At 36.1% G+C, this 17,967-nt stretch overlaps 1 protein-coding gene across 14 annotated transcripts in view; it reads left to right on the top strand.

Moving 5' to 3' along the window:
- The window catches only part of SOX5 (SRY-box transcription factor 5), a 929,786-nt gene extending 914,651 nt beyond the window's left edge, over positions 1-15,135 (top strand). For all 14 annotated transcript variants that reach the window (XM_037144816.2, XM_053661997.1, XM_037144815.2 and 11 more), the window contains 3 exons: positions 2,335-2,508; positions 8,357-8,573; positions 10,190-15,135. In XM_037144816.2, coding sequence (XP_037000711.2) covers positions 2,335-2,508; positions 8,357-8,573; positions 10,190-10,493 — 695 coding nt within the window. In that variant the 3' untranslated portion in view covers positions 10,494-15,135. The remainder of the gene's footprint in view (positions 1-2,334; positions 2,509-8,356; positions 8,574-10,189) is intronic.
- Positions 15,136-17,967: the final 2,832 nt, after the last annotated feature.

Genomic DNA, 17,967 nt, shown 5'->3' with positions numbered 1-17,967 from the left:
CAAACTTTTCAGCAATTTGTATCTATAGGCTCATTTTCCGGTTTTCGTTTGTCAAACCCAGACCAGGACACATGGCTCAGAGGATGTGTTTAGGATGGTTTCTTGCATTTTGAAACCTTTCCCTCTTATACTATCTATCATACAGTGAGGTGTCCTGCCTACCCCTCCCTATAACCCAACTAGAACTCCAGCCACAAGTCCGTTGCCTTCCTCACATGCCTCAAGACTTCTGTTGTCTGCATCTCTGAACTTCTAACATCCACAGTGACAACTAAATAAAATTATACTGTAATTTAATAGCTCAAAAAAAGGAAAAGAAAAAAGTGCTGTTACACAAAGCCCCAGCTGGAAATGTCCTTCCAGTATCAGATGACATATATGTATTATAAGAGCACTGTCTTCCAACTTATTACTATTCCAGAGGAAGTTGCCTGCCTATGGAAAAGCCTGTGCCAGGACAAACCATTCTTTAGGACAGAGGAGTACATTTGACTCTCCCAAAACACACAATGCCAATTTGTGCCTTGGGCCAATTCTTTTATGCCCAATTCTGCACTGTACAAGGGACTAGCCAGACTTGAGCATTTAACCAGATAATTCTGTCAAAACTGAATTTTATTCAACTGGACAGCCAAGAAAAGGCTGTGTTTTTCTGGGCTATTATATCCAAACATTTCCTTCTATTTTCTACTTTGCTTGGATAAGACAGAACTGGCCTAAGTACATACAAAGAGCTTGTTTAGGTTGATGAAGCCACATAACATTCATTTTATCGCTTATGTTGCTGTAAGGTGTAAGAACAAGAAGAGGCAGATGTGCAAGTGATCATTTGTGAGTTACAAACCCATTTTAGAAAGATGTTACCATATATTAGCACTCATTTTTGTCAGTAAAAAAACAATTACTGGTATAACATATCTCATAAATTTTAAGTTGTATCAGCATGATAAAATATATGCATGATAATCAGCTTAAAACATCAAAATTTTGTTATGTTGTTTCTTAAATTCAGCCATGCTTATATGCAAAATATTTGCCAATCTTCATGAGACCAAAGAGCATATAATGAATGAAAAATAATGAGAAACTCCATCAACATAGGTGCTGTGTGTTTTGGTTTGCTTCTGTAGAGGTCTTCAAATCTGGGCCATTTTGGTTCATTCTTATTCCTTCAAATTAAGAAATGAAGAAGAATGTGAAGGAGGAAAAACAATGTTTTATTAATAATACATGCTCTAAGACTTCCAAATTATTTTTGAAATTTTATGCTATCAATATTCTCTCTTCCACCTTTTATAATGATAACCCTGGAAAACTTAGTGTCAGAGTTTCATATGCACTCTCTCTCTCTCTCTCTCTCTCTCTCTCTTTTTCTCTCTCTTTCTTTCTTCCCACTCTCTCCAGACATAAGTACCTATAGAAGCTCTTTGGTCTGCTGTAGCTATTCTACGAAATCACAGAAAACCTAGAGGAGTGACTGTAGCTCCATAAGGTTCCACTGTGACTCTTGGACTCTTGGTTGTGTTTTATTATCATGAATCTTGTTGATTGAAATGTAACTTTCAGTGGGTCTCTGGATAACTTAGACATTAGGGGAAAATTAAGGGAAATGAATATATTATTTTTATCTTAAATGTGGCTGTTGACTTTTTAAGAAACCAGAGTAATGGAACTATTTATTTGCCCATTTTCCCATTTTAAATATCTCTTGGGGTGCAGACTGTCATTCTCCATCAACATATTTGATGCACTTATTATTAGCACATAATTTCAAAGAAAATCCAGACACATTATAGACCATATTGTACTTTAACCTCCAAATTTAATCTACCAACATTTCAATTTTATAACTGCAAAGAGAAGGCATGAGTGCTTTATCTTCTGATAGTCCTTAGGTGGCCGAGACACCCACTTACCTGTACGCATCCATTCTGTAGAACACATTAGTGTTTCATAGTTTTGTGTGCTTCTCCCCCTATTTAATATATCTACAGGGCTTCCATGTCTATTGATCTCATCTAACTCTTCTCTTTCCAATTTGCATCAAAGATCACATATTCAGGTTTCTTTGGTGATCTTAAAAGTAAATGGTGAAATAACCCACCATTGTAAGAAAGGGAAATGCACTATGAATGGATTAAAAATATAACATTTGCCACCACAAGCCTTATCACAAAAACTTCATAAACAAGCATCTGTCTTAAGAACTAGAAGTACCATTATCACATGTACTGTTTATTTTCAGATATTTTAATAGACTAAAAGACAGTAATGAAAGGAGTAGAAATGTAAAAAGTTTTAACACTAATGTGAAATAATATTCCCTGGTTTTAGGAAGTGCTGGAGTCTCAGAATCAAGAATTTATAGGGAATCCAGGGGGCGTGGTAGCAATGAACCCCACATAAAGCGTCCAATGAATGCCTTCATGGTGTGGGCTAAAGATGAACGAAGAAAAATCCTTCAAGCCTTTCCTGACATGCACAACTCCAACATCAGCAAGATATTGGGTAAGAAAAGTATTAAAGGTTAAAGCAATATATGGATTAAATGTAGAGTTCTGTTTTCTACACTTGTTGAAAGATGCTAGGTTTGGAGGCCAGCCAGCTCATGTTATCTGCGTATATAAAAATAAGCACCATCATTGAAGCCTTTTCTTCTGATGGTGAAACAGTCCATGTTCATTGAGAAATGTGCCCAATTACTACAGCTAATTTATTTAGTTGTGTGTCTCTTTACTAATTGTTGTAACACAATACAATATTAGTGACTATATTCCCTATGCTGTACTTTACATCCCTGTGACTATTTTATAACTACTAATTTGTATTTTTAATCCCTTCTCCTTTTTCACCCAGTTCCCCAAACTCCTCCCCTTAGCGGATAAGAGTTTGTTTCATATGAGCTAGTCAATATTGTTATCAACCATATTTATCTTTTCCTTTTTTAACTGTGGAATTCATCTTGTGGTGTGGGTGGGGTAGGGGTGGAGATGGTGTGTGCTCTAGGACTAAAACTGAAAGTCAGTGTACAATGTCGGGACTAGGAAGATGGAGATTGCACATTTCTATACTGCCTTTGCACTTCTGAGCAGATAGTATGGTTCATAGTTACCCTACCTGCATCTGTCCTGAAACACACTGGATGGATGGGTGAGGAGAAAGGGTGCTGACTGTAGAGACCTATTATTGACTGATTTAAATCCAAGAGAAGAGGAAGGGAAGATTCCATTTCTTTTGTGCATCATCACTCTCATTATTGACATCATCAGCATGTTCATCTTCATGTAGCGTGATGGCCATGTACTGGACAACCTAAACAAATTTTGATTATTTATTCACTGCCTTCTAAGTGGTAAATGATAAAAATATAATAGGAACACATAATTCTATCAACAAATTTTAGCTTTAAGAAATAGGTAACAATATTTGTCTAAGTTATTAAAACTTTATTAAAATCCACAATACATTTGGAACTACATGTAGTTAATATAGTGTCCCTTTTGAGTATTACATTAAGCAACTGACCACCTAGAGGTAGCTACTAAACATATACATGTGTTTTTATGATCCCACAACAATGGTACTCGATGCTGAGCAGTCCACAGTGAGCGTCTGTAAAGAGATCAAACAAACAAAAAATGCTAACCACTTAAACTTGTGTCTCAGTTTTCATCTGCAATGATTCTTTTTTTTTATTAAATTTTATTTAGTTACCTTTCAAGTACATTTTTTTTTAATCTATTTCTCCCATCCCACCCCACCACCACCCCCGCCCGGTCTCCCCCCTCCCTTCCATTCCCCCCCCCAGTCCTCATCCCTGTGTCTTTCATACTTGTTCCTCAAAATCCCTCCCCCTTTTTCCCCTTAAATTCCCTTCCCTCTCCCCTCTGGTCACTGCCCACTTGTTCTCTATTTCAGTGAGCAATGATTCTGAAATTTTTAAATGAATGTTGTTTTAAAAAAGAATATGAAGCTTTAGGTGTACCTAGAAAATGTGAATACTTAAGTATAAAAGCATATATACTTATATAATCAAATAATGGAACTGATGGAGGAAAATGCACATTTTTTTGCATTTTTTATCATCTCTGATCTATTTTATTCATTTTATGACTATTTTGTACCTGACACATGGACTTATTCATTCCTTAAAAATCATCATACCTATTTCATTTGGAAAGACTCTAGAAATGAATAAAATGCTTTATGTAACCATATTTCATATTTTATCAGTCATTTTCAAATTATTGGGTTGGCCAAAAAGTCTTGTTAGTTTTTTTCATAAAATAAAAGATACTCGTTTTCATTTCCACCAATAACTTTATTGATTTGGATATTTTGAGTATGTCAGCTATCTCCTGCATGGTATAACATTGGTTGTTCTCAATTCATGTCTCAACTTGATTGCTATCAACTTCAACTGGTCTACCCAAACAAGCATCGTCTAACGAGACATCCACAGCAGGAAACTTCGCAAACCACTTTGACACATTAGATCAGTCACAGCACCTTCTCCATATACTGCACAAAACTTTTTCTTGCACTTCAGTTGCATTTTTACCTTCCTTGGAATAATAAAGCATAATATACCAAAAGTGCTGCTTATTTTCTTATACCTTCTATATTAAAATGGCTACACAAAAATTCACCAATTGTGATGAGTTTTTTAAAATGCACACTGATATGACAGTGGTCACAATACAATCTAACAAAATTGTTTTGAATGAAGTTAAAAACAACTAAGTGCTACTAGAGCCACGTTATGAAAAAACCTAATGAACTTTTTGGCCAATTCAATAGAAGTCCCAACTGTAAAAGTAAAACCAGCTAAATACTAAGATTGTTTAGATTGTCTTTATGTCCCTAAACTCATCTGTCAGAATACTAAAAAGGCAATAACCACTGGTCAACACTTCATCCTGAGTATAAGAGAAATAGCAGTTTTGATGATGTGAAGTATTATAGAAAAATTTATCAAAAGCCTCTATTGGAAAGAGATGACTAGCTAAAAGAACTCATTTCTCGTTAAAAGTTAGGAATATTACAGTAACCGTATGATTACATTATAATAATAGACTACATGAAGGAGAGTACTGTCTAATTTCAGACTTTTCTATGAAGCTGCATTAATAAAGATATAGCAGGAAAAAGAAAACACTGAGGTGTTGGGAACCTCAATATTTAGTCATAGCTTCAAATAAATAAGTGATCTTTAAATATCCATGAGATTATTCTGAATGGCCATTTCATAAAAAAGTACAAAGAAAGCTTGATGTTGTCCTTTTTACTGATTGTTTTGGATAACAGCCTCCGACTGCATGCCACTAATTCATTCTGCTGAAAACAGGCGCTTGAGCTGGGTTGACATTTTACATAGTCTCTGGGGATCCTAGTTGACATTTTAAAGGGCTTCTAAGCATTTTATAATACCCTAAAATCTGGTTTTAATAAGCCATTCTGCTGAAATTGTTAACATAAGGAATCACCTTTTACTGCTTGGCACCAGATCAGGGAGTGGGGGACATCTTTTTCTGATTAGACATACAGTAGTTGGAGTGAAGTGTGCAAATTCATTACAGACCCCATGGAGATGACAGTGTTGCTCACATCAGGCTCTTCATTTTTATTGAATCGCCAGATTTAGAAAGGAAAAAAGCACTTTCAAGACCCCTTTTTCCTATCTTGTGAACATCTGATATTTTTCACTGAATCTTCCTCTTGTCATCAGAAGGAATACCCAGATGTCCTTCTCTACGTTTAATTGTCAAAGGCCAGTCTTCTGCCAAAACAAGGACCTTAGTCCTTGTCTGTGGTCCAGGAGAAGCAACCAGCCACACCGAGTTAAGCTGATGTTTTCATACTTTTGGAAATACATGAAACGCTTTCCTATCGTTCTCATCTAGTGGCTTCCAGGGGTTTACATCTCAGTGGTTGGACCTGCAAAGACATGGAAAACAGCACCTACCTTGTCATTTGGTTAATTCTATTCAGAAATTATTATTAAAGAATAAAACTGCATTTGTGCATATGTTCCTATAGCTTCTTGTACTTTCCTCAATTATAATTAAAATAATAAATTTATACTGTTTAATATATTTCTTCATTACTGCAAGAGGAACCATAATGACTCATCACTGTATATCCAGTAATTAAAACAGCATCATCCACACAGTGGGAAAACTGAAGAGTTTTCACATACCAAGGCAGAGTACTAGGAGGCATAAACATTTTCATTCCTTAGAGAAACATTCTTTTTGAGCTAATAGAGTCTTTAAACCTAGGGAAGTATCAGAGGCCACTCCTGTTTGAAATGAGAATGCTAGTTTTTTTTTGTTTGTTTTATATGGTGATAAAGGTAACTAGTGAATTTTAACTCAACCATTCTTCATTCATTTTTCAGTGTATTCCTATAATTATTCAGTAAATTATTTTTGGTCAGCTTGCTTTTTCACTCTATGACTCAAGGTCTGAAATCCTGGTATACTATACATACATGTAAGAAACTCCACAAAAAGAATTGATTCAGTTCAATAGTATTATAGGTTTATCTGTGAAAATAGCATCATGGTTTTCAAGTCCTTTTAGAAAATAATGTTGGGCAGTAAGGAATATGAGACTCCCTACAAATGACAATGTTGGATACTGCTAATTAAGTACAAGTTTGTTAAAGGAATAGAAAAATAAATTGTATTATTTGAACTGTAACCTAGGTTCTGTTGTAAATAAAATGAAGTCATGTTGGCTATCTAGATCAAAAAATATGTTTATAAATCTTTGTAACAGCTGGGTAGATATACCCACATAGGCAACATCTGTTTCAATAAGAAACAATTCTAAGGAAAGAGATAGTGCCCCTTGCACTGTATTCCTTCAATGAATATAACAGCCCATATTGATGAATTCTCTGAAAGAACTGTGCATTGGGAGTTATTTGCATTTGAGAGATGGAGTTATGTCTGAGTGATGAACCCATTGGAAAGCTTTTAAGATCTTGCTCAGGTGACTCTGGAAGGCAGGTAAAAACTGCAGTGCCAGTATGTATTTGGTAGGGATTGCCTCATTTCAGTTATTTGGATTTTTGCATTTGGGTAGGGTTGAACTGAATTCTTACAGATAAATACACTCCATCTGCAAATAGATTTTTTCACATGCTCAATAAAAAATAAATGTTACTACTACAACTTCTTTTAGTACTACACATAGGCATACTGATAGAATCTAAGCTTCAAATCATATCTATATGGAGAATTTGCATGAGCAATTTGTAATTAAGCTTCAGTGGTTGCTTTCTGCAATCCTAGTTGAATCCCAACCAAAACGAAAGGTAAAAAGAAGGGGGAAATTATTACTGGGTTTAATTAATTAAATTAAAAAATAATGAGTTAATATTATTAATGCATACTGCATCACGGGAAGTGACATTATATATTATTGACAGTGTTTCTTTAAGAGAAGAGTCTTACATGCCTGTTATTGAAGTTCTGACCTCTGCTAGATCACGTATAGTACGTGGGTGTGGGTACACAAAGACGTACATTACGGCACCCTATCAATTGCATCACCTGGTTTAGAGTCACAAATTTTCAATTTAATAGTTGTGTGACCTTGGGTAATTTACTTCATCTGTTTGAATTTCAATTTTCTCAGCTTAGGTATAAATGGACATAGGTATAAATGCTGTCTATCTTACAGGATTGTGGTATAAGGTAAAATTTAGACTTTTTATGTGAAATTTTTACACAATTCCTAGCACAAAGTTTTAAAAGAGTGCATATTTGTTAATGTAGTATTTGATAATTAAAATTTCAATGAAATGAATTTTAAACTATAATTTTTCATGTAAATATACTTAAACATGTTGAGAGAATGAGAATTACACGTAACCTTTAGAAACCTTTGTAGTAAGTAATGTATCCCCACATAAAAATACTAAAAACTATATAATTAACCTCAGATTCAAAATATGTAATGAGATTTTGCGTAATTTTTCAGTTCACACTTGAATTATAACATGGTCTAATATTAAAATGAAAGATATATCCTTTAAATTATGTGTGAGCTTTTAAGTACATACCAGACAACTTTGCCTAAGTTATTAATCCATGCCAGAAAAAATATATATATTGCCCAGATTTTGTACCTTTGGGTACACAGTTTCTTTGAGGACAGAACCACTAACACCTCCATCCTTGTGGAATCTCACCTCTAGAGTCGACGCTCATGAATCAGAAACATGATTATGTATTTCTGGGTTTGAGCCAACCTTTTCCCTTTAGGTTTTCTTGTTCCCGGGCATATCTTTTTAGCATCCTTAGCAGCTGTGCAAATTGGAATCCTAACCTTCTTTTTCTCACAGGGTCTCGCTGGAAAGCTATGACAAACCTAGAGAAACAGCCATATTATGAGGAGCAGGCCCGTCTCAGCAAGCAGCACCTGGAGAAGTACCCTGACTACAAATACAAGCCCAGGCCCAAGCGCACCTGCCTCGTGGATGGCAAAAAGCTGCGCATAGGCGAATACAAGGCAATCATGCGGAACAGGCGGCAGGAGATGCGGCAGTACTTCAACGTTGGGTATGGACCTTTCAGTCTTGTCTTTCTAGAGAGCACTCCTGTTACCCTTGATGAGATGTGAAACATAGTTGTTTAGTTGGCAAAGCAGGATTTTGAAAAAGAACCTCAACGCAGTGCGTTTGTAGAGACTAACCTCTCCCCCACAGGACCCTTGGAAAAGAGTGCATTCTTCACTCTAAGCTCTCAGAACGATGGCTCTAATGTGCACTTTGTTTACAGCTCGTTTGAAAATCTAATATCAGAAAGTAAAAAATTTTGAAGTTTGCTATTAAAAACTTTGAAGTGTTACTGGTTCTTTTCCTCGTTGGCTTTCATTACTTCCAAGGCTTGACGGAGATAAATGCCACCCCAACTAACAATTGAGTTGAGAAATCAATATAAAAATGATTTCGAAAGCAAGAAACACTGCTTTCTGAGTAGAGAGGGGTTTCCGGGCTATCCAGGCACATGTGTGACCTTTGTAGAGTAACTCTATTTAGGGAACACGCAGGTGTGAATGGGGAAGGTCCCTTCTGCATGAGGAATGCATCTCTCTCAGGATGTTTTACCTGCTTCCTACAGCAATGCTGTTGACCACCCCATAATATGCTTCCTGCAGCCATATCACTTCTGAATTTTCTCAAGAAAACACAGAAGTACAGTGCTCATATTTAGAATAAAAGCTAGTAAGATCCCAAGTGCTTAAGAATAAATACAGTTATGAAAATGGTCAGAGGATACCTTAGAAAAAAGGTATGAAAAAACTTTTACAGTCTGCCCCATCCCTCCATTCCCTTGAAAGGCTCATCTTGCTCCGTCCAAAGGTCTGTGATTTAGATGCCAGTGCCTGGCTCTTCTCAAAGCTGAGAATGAAACCCAGTACTTATTGGGGAAATAATGAGCATATGATCATATGAATGAATAAAAAATGCATGAATGAACACCATTTATTAATCCCTTTCTGCTAGGACCAGCTACATAATTTTTGGGTCCCAGTGCACAATGAAAATATGGGGACCCTGTTTAAAAGTTATTAAGAATTTCAAGAGTGTGACAACAGACCTTCAGGACAAGTGTAGGGTCTTTCTGAGCCCTTTAGCCCATACAGTTTCAGAGACTGTCCACCCATAAGTCTGGCTCAGTTTCCTGCCACCACCTAAAACTATGTCAGGGACTAGGAAGACAGTGATATTGTCCAGTTCTGGTGAGTTCTGGGCAGTAAGGTTTTTTTTTTTTCAGAGCTCTAATACTTTAAGATTTTCCCATTAAAATTGAATTATAATTCTTTTTAAAAATGTTTCTGCATGCTGTAGTGATGGAAAAAATTAACTTGGGATAAAGGACTCAGATTCTTTAGCTCAATCTTTTTGCACCTGCATTTTTTCATAAAATAGAATAGTAACAAAATGGAATTATCTTTAGAATCCAGTGAGTGACGCCTAGGTCTTATCATTTATAAAGCACTACATGGAAGTAAAGCATTAGAATCAAAGTAGGATACAATTTTTTAAATGTTGGGCAATAGGGTGAAACTCACTGCCTCAAGAGTTGGACAGACAGCCAACTCATTATATACCAAGGCCCGACCCTAACTCTTCACTCACCGTGGTCTCTTTTGGGGAATTTCTCTCTGACAGGCAACAAGCACAGATCCCCATCGCTACTGCTGGTGTTGTGTACCCGGGAGCCATCACCATGGCCGGAATGCCCTCCCCTCACCTGCCCTCCGAGCACTCAAGCGTGTCTAGCAGCCCAGAGCCAGGGATGCCCGTCATCCAGAGCACTTACGGTGTGAAAGGAGAGGAGCCACATATCAAAGAAGAGATACAGGCTGAGGACATCAACGGAGAAATCTATGATGAGTATGATGAGGAAGAGGATGACCCAGATGTAGATTATGGGAGTGACAGTGAAAACCATATCGCAGGACAAGCCAACTGATAAGGGTCAAAAGATTGTTGTGACCTTAGGACTTAAAGAAGCCCTAGCTGGTTCATCCTTACCAGTGGCCAAGCACATTAACTTTCTCATACACTGACTGTTACTTTAACTGTTAGTCTTAAATAGTTGGGACATCAGCTGACTAATAGACCTCAGCCTCAAAAGGCTTGGAAAGGAAACAATAATAACAACAACAACAAGCAAACAACAATATCAACAACAAGAGATTGAAATAAGCTATGGGTAAAATAATGCCAGTAATTCAGCTGCTACATTCAAGCACTGAAGTCTTACCCGTCAACTTTTTTTTTTAAATAAACTTTATGGCTGTTTGTTCTACAATGTTCTAGAAATTCTCACTCAGGTACACAGTGCCAACAAGTGGCTTGTGAATGTGTTTTGTTGTTTTGTGCTACAATTTTTAAAAAGAATTAAGTTTTGCTTTGTTTTGGGAGTTTTCTGGGGGTTTTCTTTTTCTTTTTCTTTCCTTTCCTGTTTTTTCTTTTCTTTTATTTTTGTAATGCACCTGACAGAAAAAAGAAAGACGAATTTCTCTTTACTTCTCTCCACCTTCTCCATCTCTGTACTTTAAAGATGGAAGTCTGTGCGTAGGGTGGGGGAAGAGGAAAAAAGAGCCTGTTTTTAACTTCCTTGCTATCCATCACAAAATAAGCAATTATTTTCTTTAGAGGACTCTATCTATTGCACACCACACTACATCTTTGAGCAAGTGCCAAATTTGTACTGAAGTGTTGACCCAGTGCATTTCTTTCCTTTTCTTTTTCCTGTTCCTTCTTAAGTTAGGACAGTGTTATATCTTAGACAATCCCTTGAAAAACCTGAAATACCAGCAGCTGGTGAGATTTGACTCTTTTTTTTTAATGGAAACTGTAGGTGCTGTTCTCAGGTGAAAAGAGAGAGAGAGACATAAGAAATTTAGAGAAAAATATTTTCTGATCTTGGATTTGTGTGTGTGCGTATGTACGTGTGTGACTATGGTACTAATAGGAATAACGTTGGACCATTGTGAGTTAAACCCACACCTGGGGATGAAATCCCACATCCTCTTAAGTGACTGGTCTAGAAGCAACCTTGACCTTGACTTTGCACTTCAAATGACAACTTAACCAATATAGGGCTCAGAAATTATATTTTTAAATTTCTAGTACAATTATTATTGGATGAATCAGGTGGCCCTGTACAAGAAACGTGTGCATGTATAATATGGAAGCTACTAGCAAGCTGCTCCCAGATGCCCCCTCTCCCTGGTCACTTGATTTCACTAACGTTTGCTACTTAATGATTTCTGTTTGTTTTTCCTGTTGATAACTTTGAGCAAAACAATTGTTTTCCTTGACTATATTGCCCATTTTGCAGAAATAGAGAATTAGCTTATTTCTTCAACATTCCCTCCTCTCCTGATGAGGAAATGGAACTGATGATTTCATAAGGTGTTTTTCATCTCTCCATTACACGAGGTGGAGGCCATTTGCATTTCAGAATTGTAGGCCACATGCCTCTCATGCCAAAAAGCAGGATTTGATTAAAAGTCATCGCAGCCCAGCACAATGGAGCCTGGCTGAACCCCACGATCTTTGCCGTCACTCTTCCCTCACTGTAAGACGAATCCACTGGAGTCCAAGTTTAGGTTCCAGCAGAGTACGTGCATAGAGCGACAACGGATGGTGACGGGACTGCTTATTTAAATTTTGCCAGCCAAATGCTAAGGCAGTAGGGCTTGTATAAATAAATGCAAACTTGTTTAAAGTCAGTTGCCATTGTTCATGCAGAAGTATCAGACAGTAAATGCTCCCACCGCTGGTTTGATGCGCTATGGTTTCAACTCCAGTCATCGCTTTCTTATCTTGCCCCCTTGAAACCTGACTCTAAAATTTGATTTTTACATATAAATAAGGAAAAAATCCTATTTATTTTTCTCTCTCTCAAAAGATTTGCTCTGGGGTTTTGCTTGGAGGAGCTGATCATATCCTGCATGTCAGAGATTTTGTTTTGTTTGTTTTTCTGTTTGTTTTTGATGACTGTATTTTCATTTGAACTGCCTCTTTTTTGCTAGTGTTGTAATAATGATGATGATGATAAAATAATAATAATAATAGTAATAATAATAATAATGGTCAGCTGTTCCCAGATTAGTAAGTTATGTATAATTTATTTCTCCCTTTCTATTCTATTCTGCTCTGATTTGGAAGTGCAGCCAATAAGCTGTTAGATATTTAAAGTGAATTTCCACACATACACACACACACACATCTACCCAGATAATTTTACTGATCCTTCCATAAGTTTTCTCCTTTAAAAAAAATTTGGCCCCAATAATGTCAAGTTCTGGTGTTTAATACAAAGGAGTGAATTAACAGGAGGGTCATAGTCAATCTTAATTAACTTATGCTCTCATAGTCATTTTAGTTATTTAATTGCCTCAGTCATCTAGAGCCAACTTTTTTGTTTTTGTTTGTTTTATTTTGTTTTTAAGCACTCTGGATAAGAAAAAATTAGACACTTGTTTTTATATCGTTATTATGTACAATGTGAAAACAGATTTTAAAAAATTTGTTCTCCGTCTTCATTAAGAAATTCTCTCTGATTTATGTGGGTTCACCTCTCACGTTTGCTGGATACTTACTTTACTCCATGTTATAAAAATACTTGGTTTTCATTTCATGACTTTGGGCTACAAGAATACTTTGTTTTAGCTCCAGGTAGATGCCACTTGAGGGCATTCATGGCTGAAACCAATTCTGACATACACACCGGTGAATCGACAAGACACCTCTGTCCTTTTTGTTTGTTTTTCAGTTGGTTGTATTTAAAAGAGAAAAATTGTTAATGGCGACCTTTAACTGCTGAAATTCGTAAGTTAATTTTATTTAGTTACATTTATATTATAAGAGACTAAACTGTTCATGGACTGAAACAAAAAACAAGTCCACATCCCAGCATTACAGTCTCTTGCTCTGACATCTCATTGGTGTTACAATTTCTTTGCCTTAGTTTTCCCCAAAAGAAACAAAAAAGTATATTAATGTTTAAAGTGCTTTGAAGTTATTTGATAAAGGTGCTATGGATAGCAACATACTGTGTTAACACATTGCCTTTTTGGCATTTGATTGGTTTATAACTTTTGTAAAGGATCCTAAAACTTTGTATGCTTTTTCTGTGCCCCGTGGTGACCAAAAAAGGTAAGGCAGAGGGAATGAAAGTAATATCAAAGTAAAATGAACATAATTCCCCTCCTCTTCCCTTCCTTTCCCTACTTCTGCATTCACCCCTCTCTTTCCCCCCTCCCCCTCTCTCTCTCCCTCCTCCCTCCCCTCTGACACACACACACACACACACACACACACACACACACACACACACCCCCCAGAACTGAGGAATAATCTTGCTAGAATTCTGCTTTTTACGGCTGTTGTACTCAGTTCCTCTGGAAATTGTCACGTTGTAATATGAATCTAAGAGAACATTACAGGAGAAAAGGAAGTAAATTTTGCTCATTTATAAGTTACTCATAATCCAGCTAGTTACTATAATTGATTAATATACCAAAACTATCCTTCAGCACCCATATACTTAAACTAGTTCAGTGAATTTTTAACATTTATTTGGCATCTGCAGTTAAGAGTTAACCATGTATAAAATCCCAACCCCCCAAGAACATAATTATTGTTGAAACCAAAACCTCTTATAAGGAGCAAATATAAGTTTTCTTTGATGAAATCATTTCATAGCTTTGGTTTCTGGAGTAGACTTTTACCTTAATTCATTTAAAAGTAATTATCTCGAAGTATTTCATGGTCCAATTTCAGATATTTTCTTATTCCAGACGTTGTTACTGTTCCCGGAAGAAACTTCTTATATCACATTGAAAACATCACAAATAATTACATTGTCAATCATTCTAATAGGTAAATTATTGAATTGTAATAAACAACTATATATTTACAAACAGGTTTATAAAATATTTGTCTATCAAGTTAATAGTAAGATAAAAATTATGGGGTCTGCAAAGAAAAATATGAAGCCCACTTAAAGTGGTTCAGATATCTCTTTGTCTTATGGGGCCTAGGTTTTTGTTTAGACAGGCTTTTACGGTATTTAATTTTAAAATCCCCTGTAACGATCAGCTTCCCAGGTTGAAAATGATGTTGCGTTGAGTTTTCTACTGATTGATTCCTGTCCTCCCCAGTGTTTCCGTCACTGGTTCACGAAACAGTATTTATATGGCTCCACCGGCTCTAAAGCTCGTCGTCCTTCTAACATTTTGGATTTTGTGAGTGAAAATGGTAAAAAAGTAGAAAAGAGACAATCAAATGCCTGGAGCTTAAAACAAAGTATGTGCAACCTACCATCTCACTTGAAATTTAATAAAATAAATAATTATGTAAATATAACATAGAGTTATAGATTTATATTTTGTTCATAACACATAGTGTAATATAAGTTGTATATTTTCATGTTTTTGGTTTTATGTTATCATTCATGCCACAATAAAAATAAAACAGGAGTTTATGTGCTCTTAAAAAAAAAGATGTGGGTTGCCACCAACCTGTTTTTGTTTTTGTTTTTTTTGTTTTTGCATTCTCTTTTTTTCAGTATTACTGCCATGCAAGGCACCAATAAAAACAGCAAATGTGTTCTTTACATATTATATTGTGTTTCTTTTCACAGTTATTGTTATGATGGGGCAATCAGTTTTATTAAGAAAAGAGCAAAATATCAAAAAAAATTGTTTTCAATATAAATAATCCCACTTCCTGAAGTTGACTTTAAACTGAAAATGAAGGCTTTAATTCTTAAAGGTGAACATTCCGAGAAGGACAGGCAGACTGTGTTAGAGCTTCACTACAATGTCTATAGACACCCCTCTTACATATATACTTGAGTTTGAACCTGCAGCCAAGAAGCACCCTTACTGTTATTTTCTGAAACCTGACACTTCGGGATATGTTGTCAACACTTCAGAGTTGTCTTTCATCCTGTTGCTTGTTTAAAAAATCTAAATTTCAGATTGTGAAATTATTAATAATTATAATTTTCAACTTCTTTTTGTCTAATTTAGAATAACAAATATTCTAAGTTGTTTAACAGTCTGACATTAGCCTCTGGATTCTACCTCCAACTTTTCAGCAAGTGTTGCACACAAAACATCTCCTTTTTTTCCAACGGCGATTTTTTGCTTTTCTCTCGAACCATTGTTATGTTTTTCTATTTAGATAGGTCTGTGTGTCATCGCCGCCTGCAAGGCTTTTTGTTTAGTCGGTTGGTTAGTTTTTTGAGTACGTATCAAGACACTGGGTCACATAACAAAATATTCCACAAACACATTGCCCACTGTACACCTTGGATTTTACGAGCACAGAATCTCGTCCGTGGACCACCTGATTCAGAATTTACTGTTAGAAATGTAGACTCCTGGGGCCAACTGCGGATGCAGTGAATCAGAATCTTTAGGTTGAGAGACAAAGCTGTTGCTGTTTAACAACTCCAGGTAATTATTCTGCACTCTCCCGTAGTTTCGAAACAGCCAGGAGGTGGGGCTATTTTACTCTCCCGTCTACCTTTTACTTGCATTCTGCAGATCCTGTTGTCTACCATACTCGATGTTTAAGCCTTTGTGAAAACTTAAGAATTTAGGGTCAGATGGGAAAGGGCACTCAGCCTGTGTCTTCGTAGGTTGTTTTGAGGGCATTTGATCCACAGGGACCATGCTTATACGTTATCCTTGTTTCCCTGCTTCTCAAATTCATCACTGCAAAACAGTGGGCTTCAGTCTCCAGGAGAACGGAACACTGAAAATATAACTGCAACACATAAACTACACCCACTGAATGTCTGAAAGACAAATTGAGGCTCTTTGGAAAGGAAAAAAACCACTAAAGTTGAGAAACCTTCCCTGTAGTGTTCATAACAGACCACCTATGCCTATGCTGGTTCTAGTCAGATCCTGCTTCTTCAGGAAGTAGCATCGTGAGCATAGATTCTAGGGGTGGGGCAATTGTGTCCAATGAAAACTGGGCTCACCCCAGGTGCTAAGTCCCAACCACCACTCATGTTCTCCTATCAAATAAAGTTCACTTAGTTTCATTTTGTGATACATCATCCATTTAGAAACATTATTTTCTTGGCCTTTATGTTTTTCAGTTTCTTGCGGAATATTTAGGAGTACCAGGCAATAAAACATGGTTTTTTACTGCCAATGCCTTGAACAACCAAATACTGGTAGTAGTGGAAAGAAACCCATTTTTGTAAATGTATCTCAATTTTACCAATTTTAGTTATTGATGTTTGAGAAAGTTCATATTTGTGTTTTTTAAAAATCGGTATACTGTCATTCTTACCAAATTTTAAAGCTCAGAAGTCATCCCTATTTATAACTTGACATTATCATTGAAACCTCAGTTATAACAATGGAGGTGAAAGTAAGCATGAATTAATTAGTACAATGCCTAAGTTAAAAATTATTTACAAAAAATAATTATTTTTCTTAGCTTCTAAAGCAACCTAATAGCTAACTGAGAAGACCTGTTTTATAAGTAAGCATTGTAACTAGTATGTAAAGTGTATGCAATAGTATTGCTAAAAGCTGTTAAAAATAGTGTTTTTTAAACAGGCTAAACATCTGTCCTACAATTTGTTCGTTCTACCAATTTGCTTAGCAAACTCCTTATACCACCAAGAATAAACCAGTTCAGCTCTGGTCACAATCTATCATCATTTTTTAATTAGATCCACACCCATGAGATTTTACTTCCCCTATTAGACCATTTTCTAAACATGCAAGTGAATATGGAATGAAATGGCACTTAGTTGCTACTCAAAATATAACCAAGAGGATGAAAGTTGTTTTATCATTGATACTGATGTCTCTACTGATTTAGTTTTAAAAGGAAAAAAATTAGCAGAACCACTGTAGGAATTAAGTAGGCCTAAGTAAACACCATCATTTTGTATATTGCTTGTTCAATTTAGTATAAAATTTCAGAGTCTGGAAAGCAAACTGTAAAATATATTTGAAATAAAGTCTTTTGTTAATAAAAAATCACTGCTGTGATAAGTTTTAAATAAATTCATGTGGTCCTGGTAGAAAGTTGGAGAAACCATAGAACATATTTAGATGATTGCTTACACAGATGACTGACTTTATTCAACTCACTCCAACACTGGCCCCCAGCAGGCATTCGAGTTGCCTCATATTCCAAACCTACAATTGACTGCAGTACAGTTTACAAACTGTGGTCGCCTGAACTTCAGTTTGACTCAGGACTACAGTCATTACTAGTAGGCCCCAAATAATGACACAAATTGTCCTTTTTATTTCAAAATAATTCTTCAAGCAACATTGTCTTATGCACAAATGGAATTAACAGTCTTCCTTATTATGATATAGCTTTTGACATCTGAAAAATAAAGTGAAATTGCCAATAGTATAACATTTGGGCACAAACAGCTAACT

The sequence above is a fragment of the Artibeus jamaicensis genome, unplaced genomic scaffold (assembly GCF_021234435.1).
Source record: "Artibeus jamaicensis isolate MK-2021 breed Jamaican fruit bat unplaced genomic scaffold, CSHL_Jam_final contig_233, whole genome shotgun sequence".
In the NCBI taxonomy this organism is placed as follows: Eukaryota; Metazoa; Chordata; class Mammalia; order Chiroptera; family Phyllostomidae; genus Artibeus; species Artibeus jamaicensis.
This window is presented reverse-complemented; position numbering and strand designations above follow the sequence as displayed.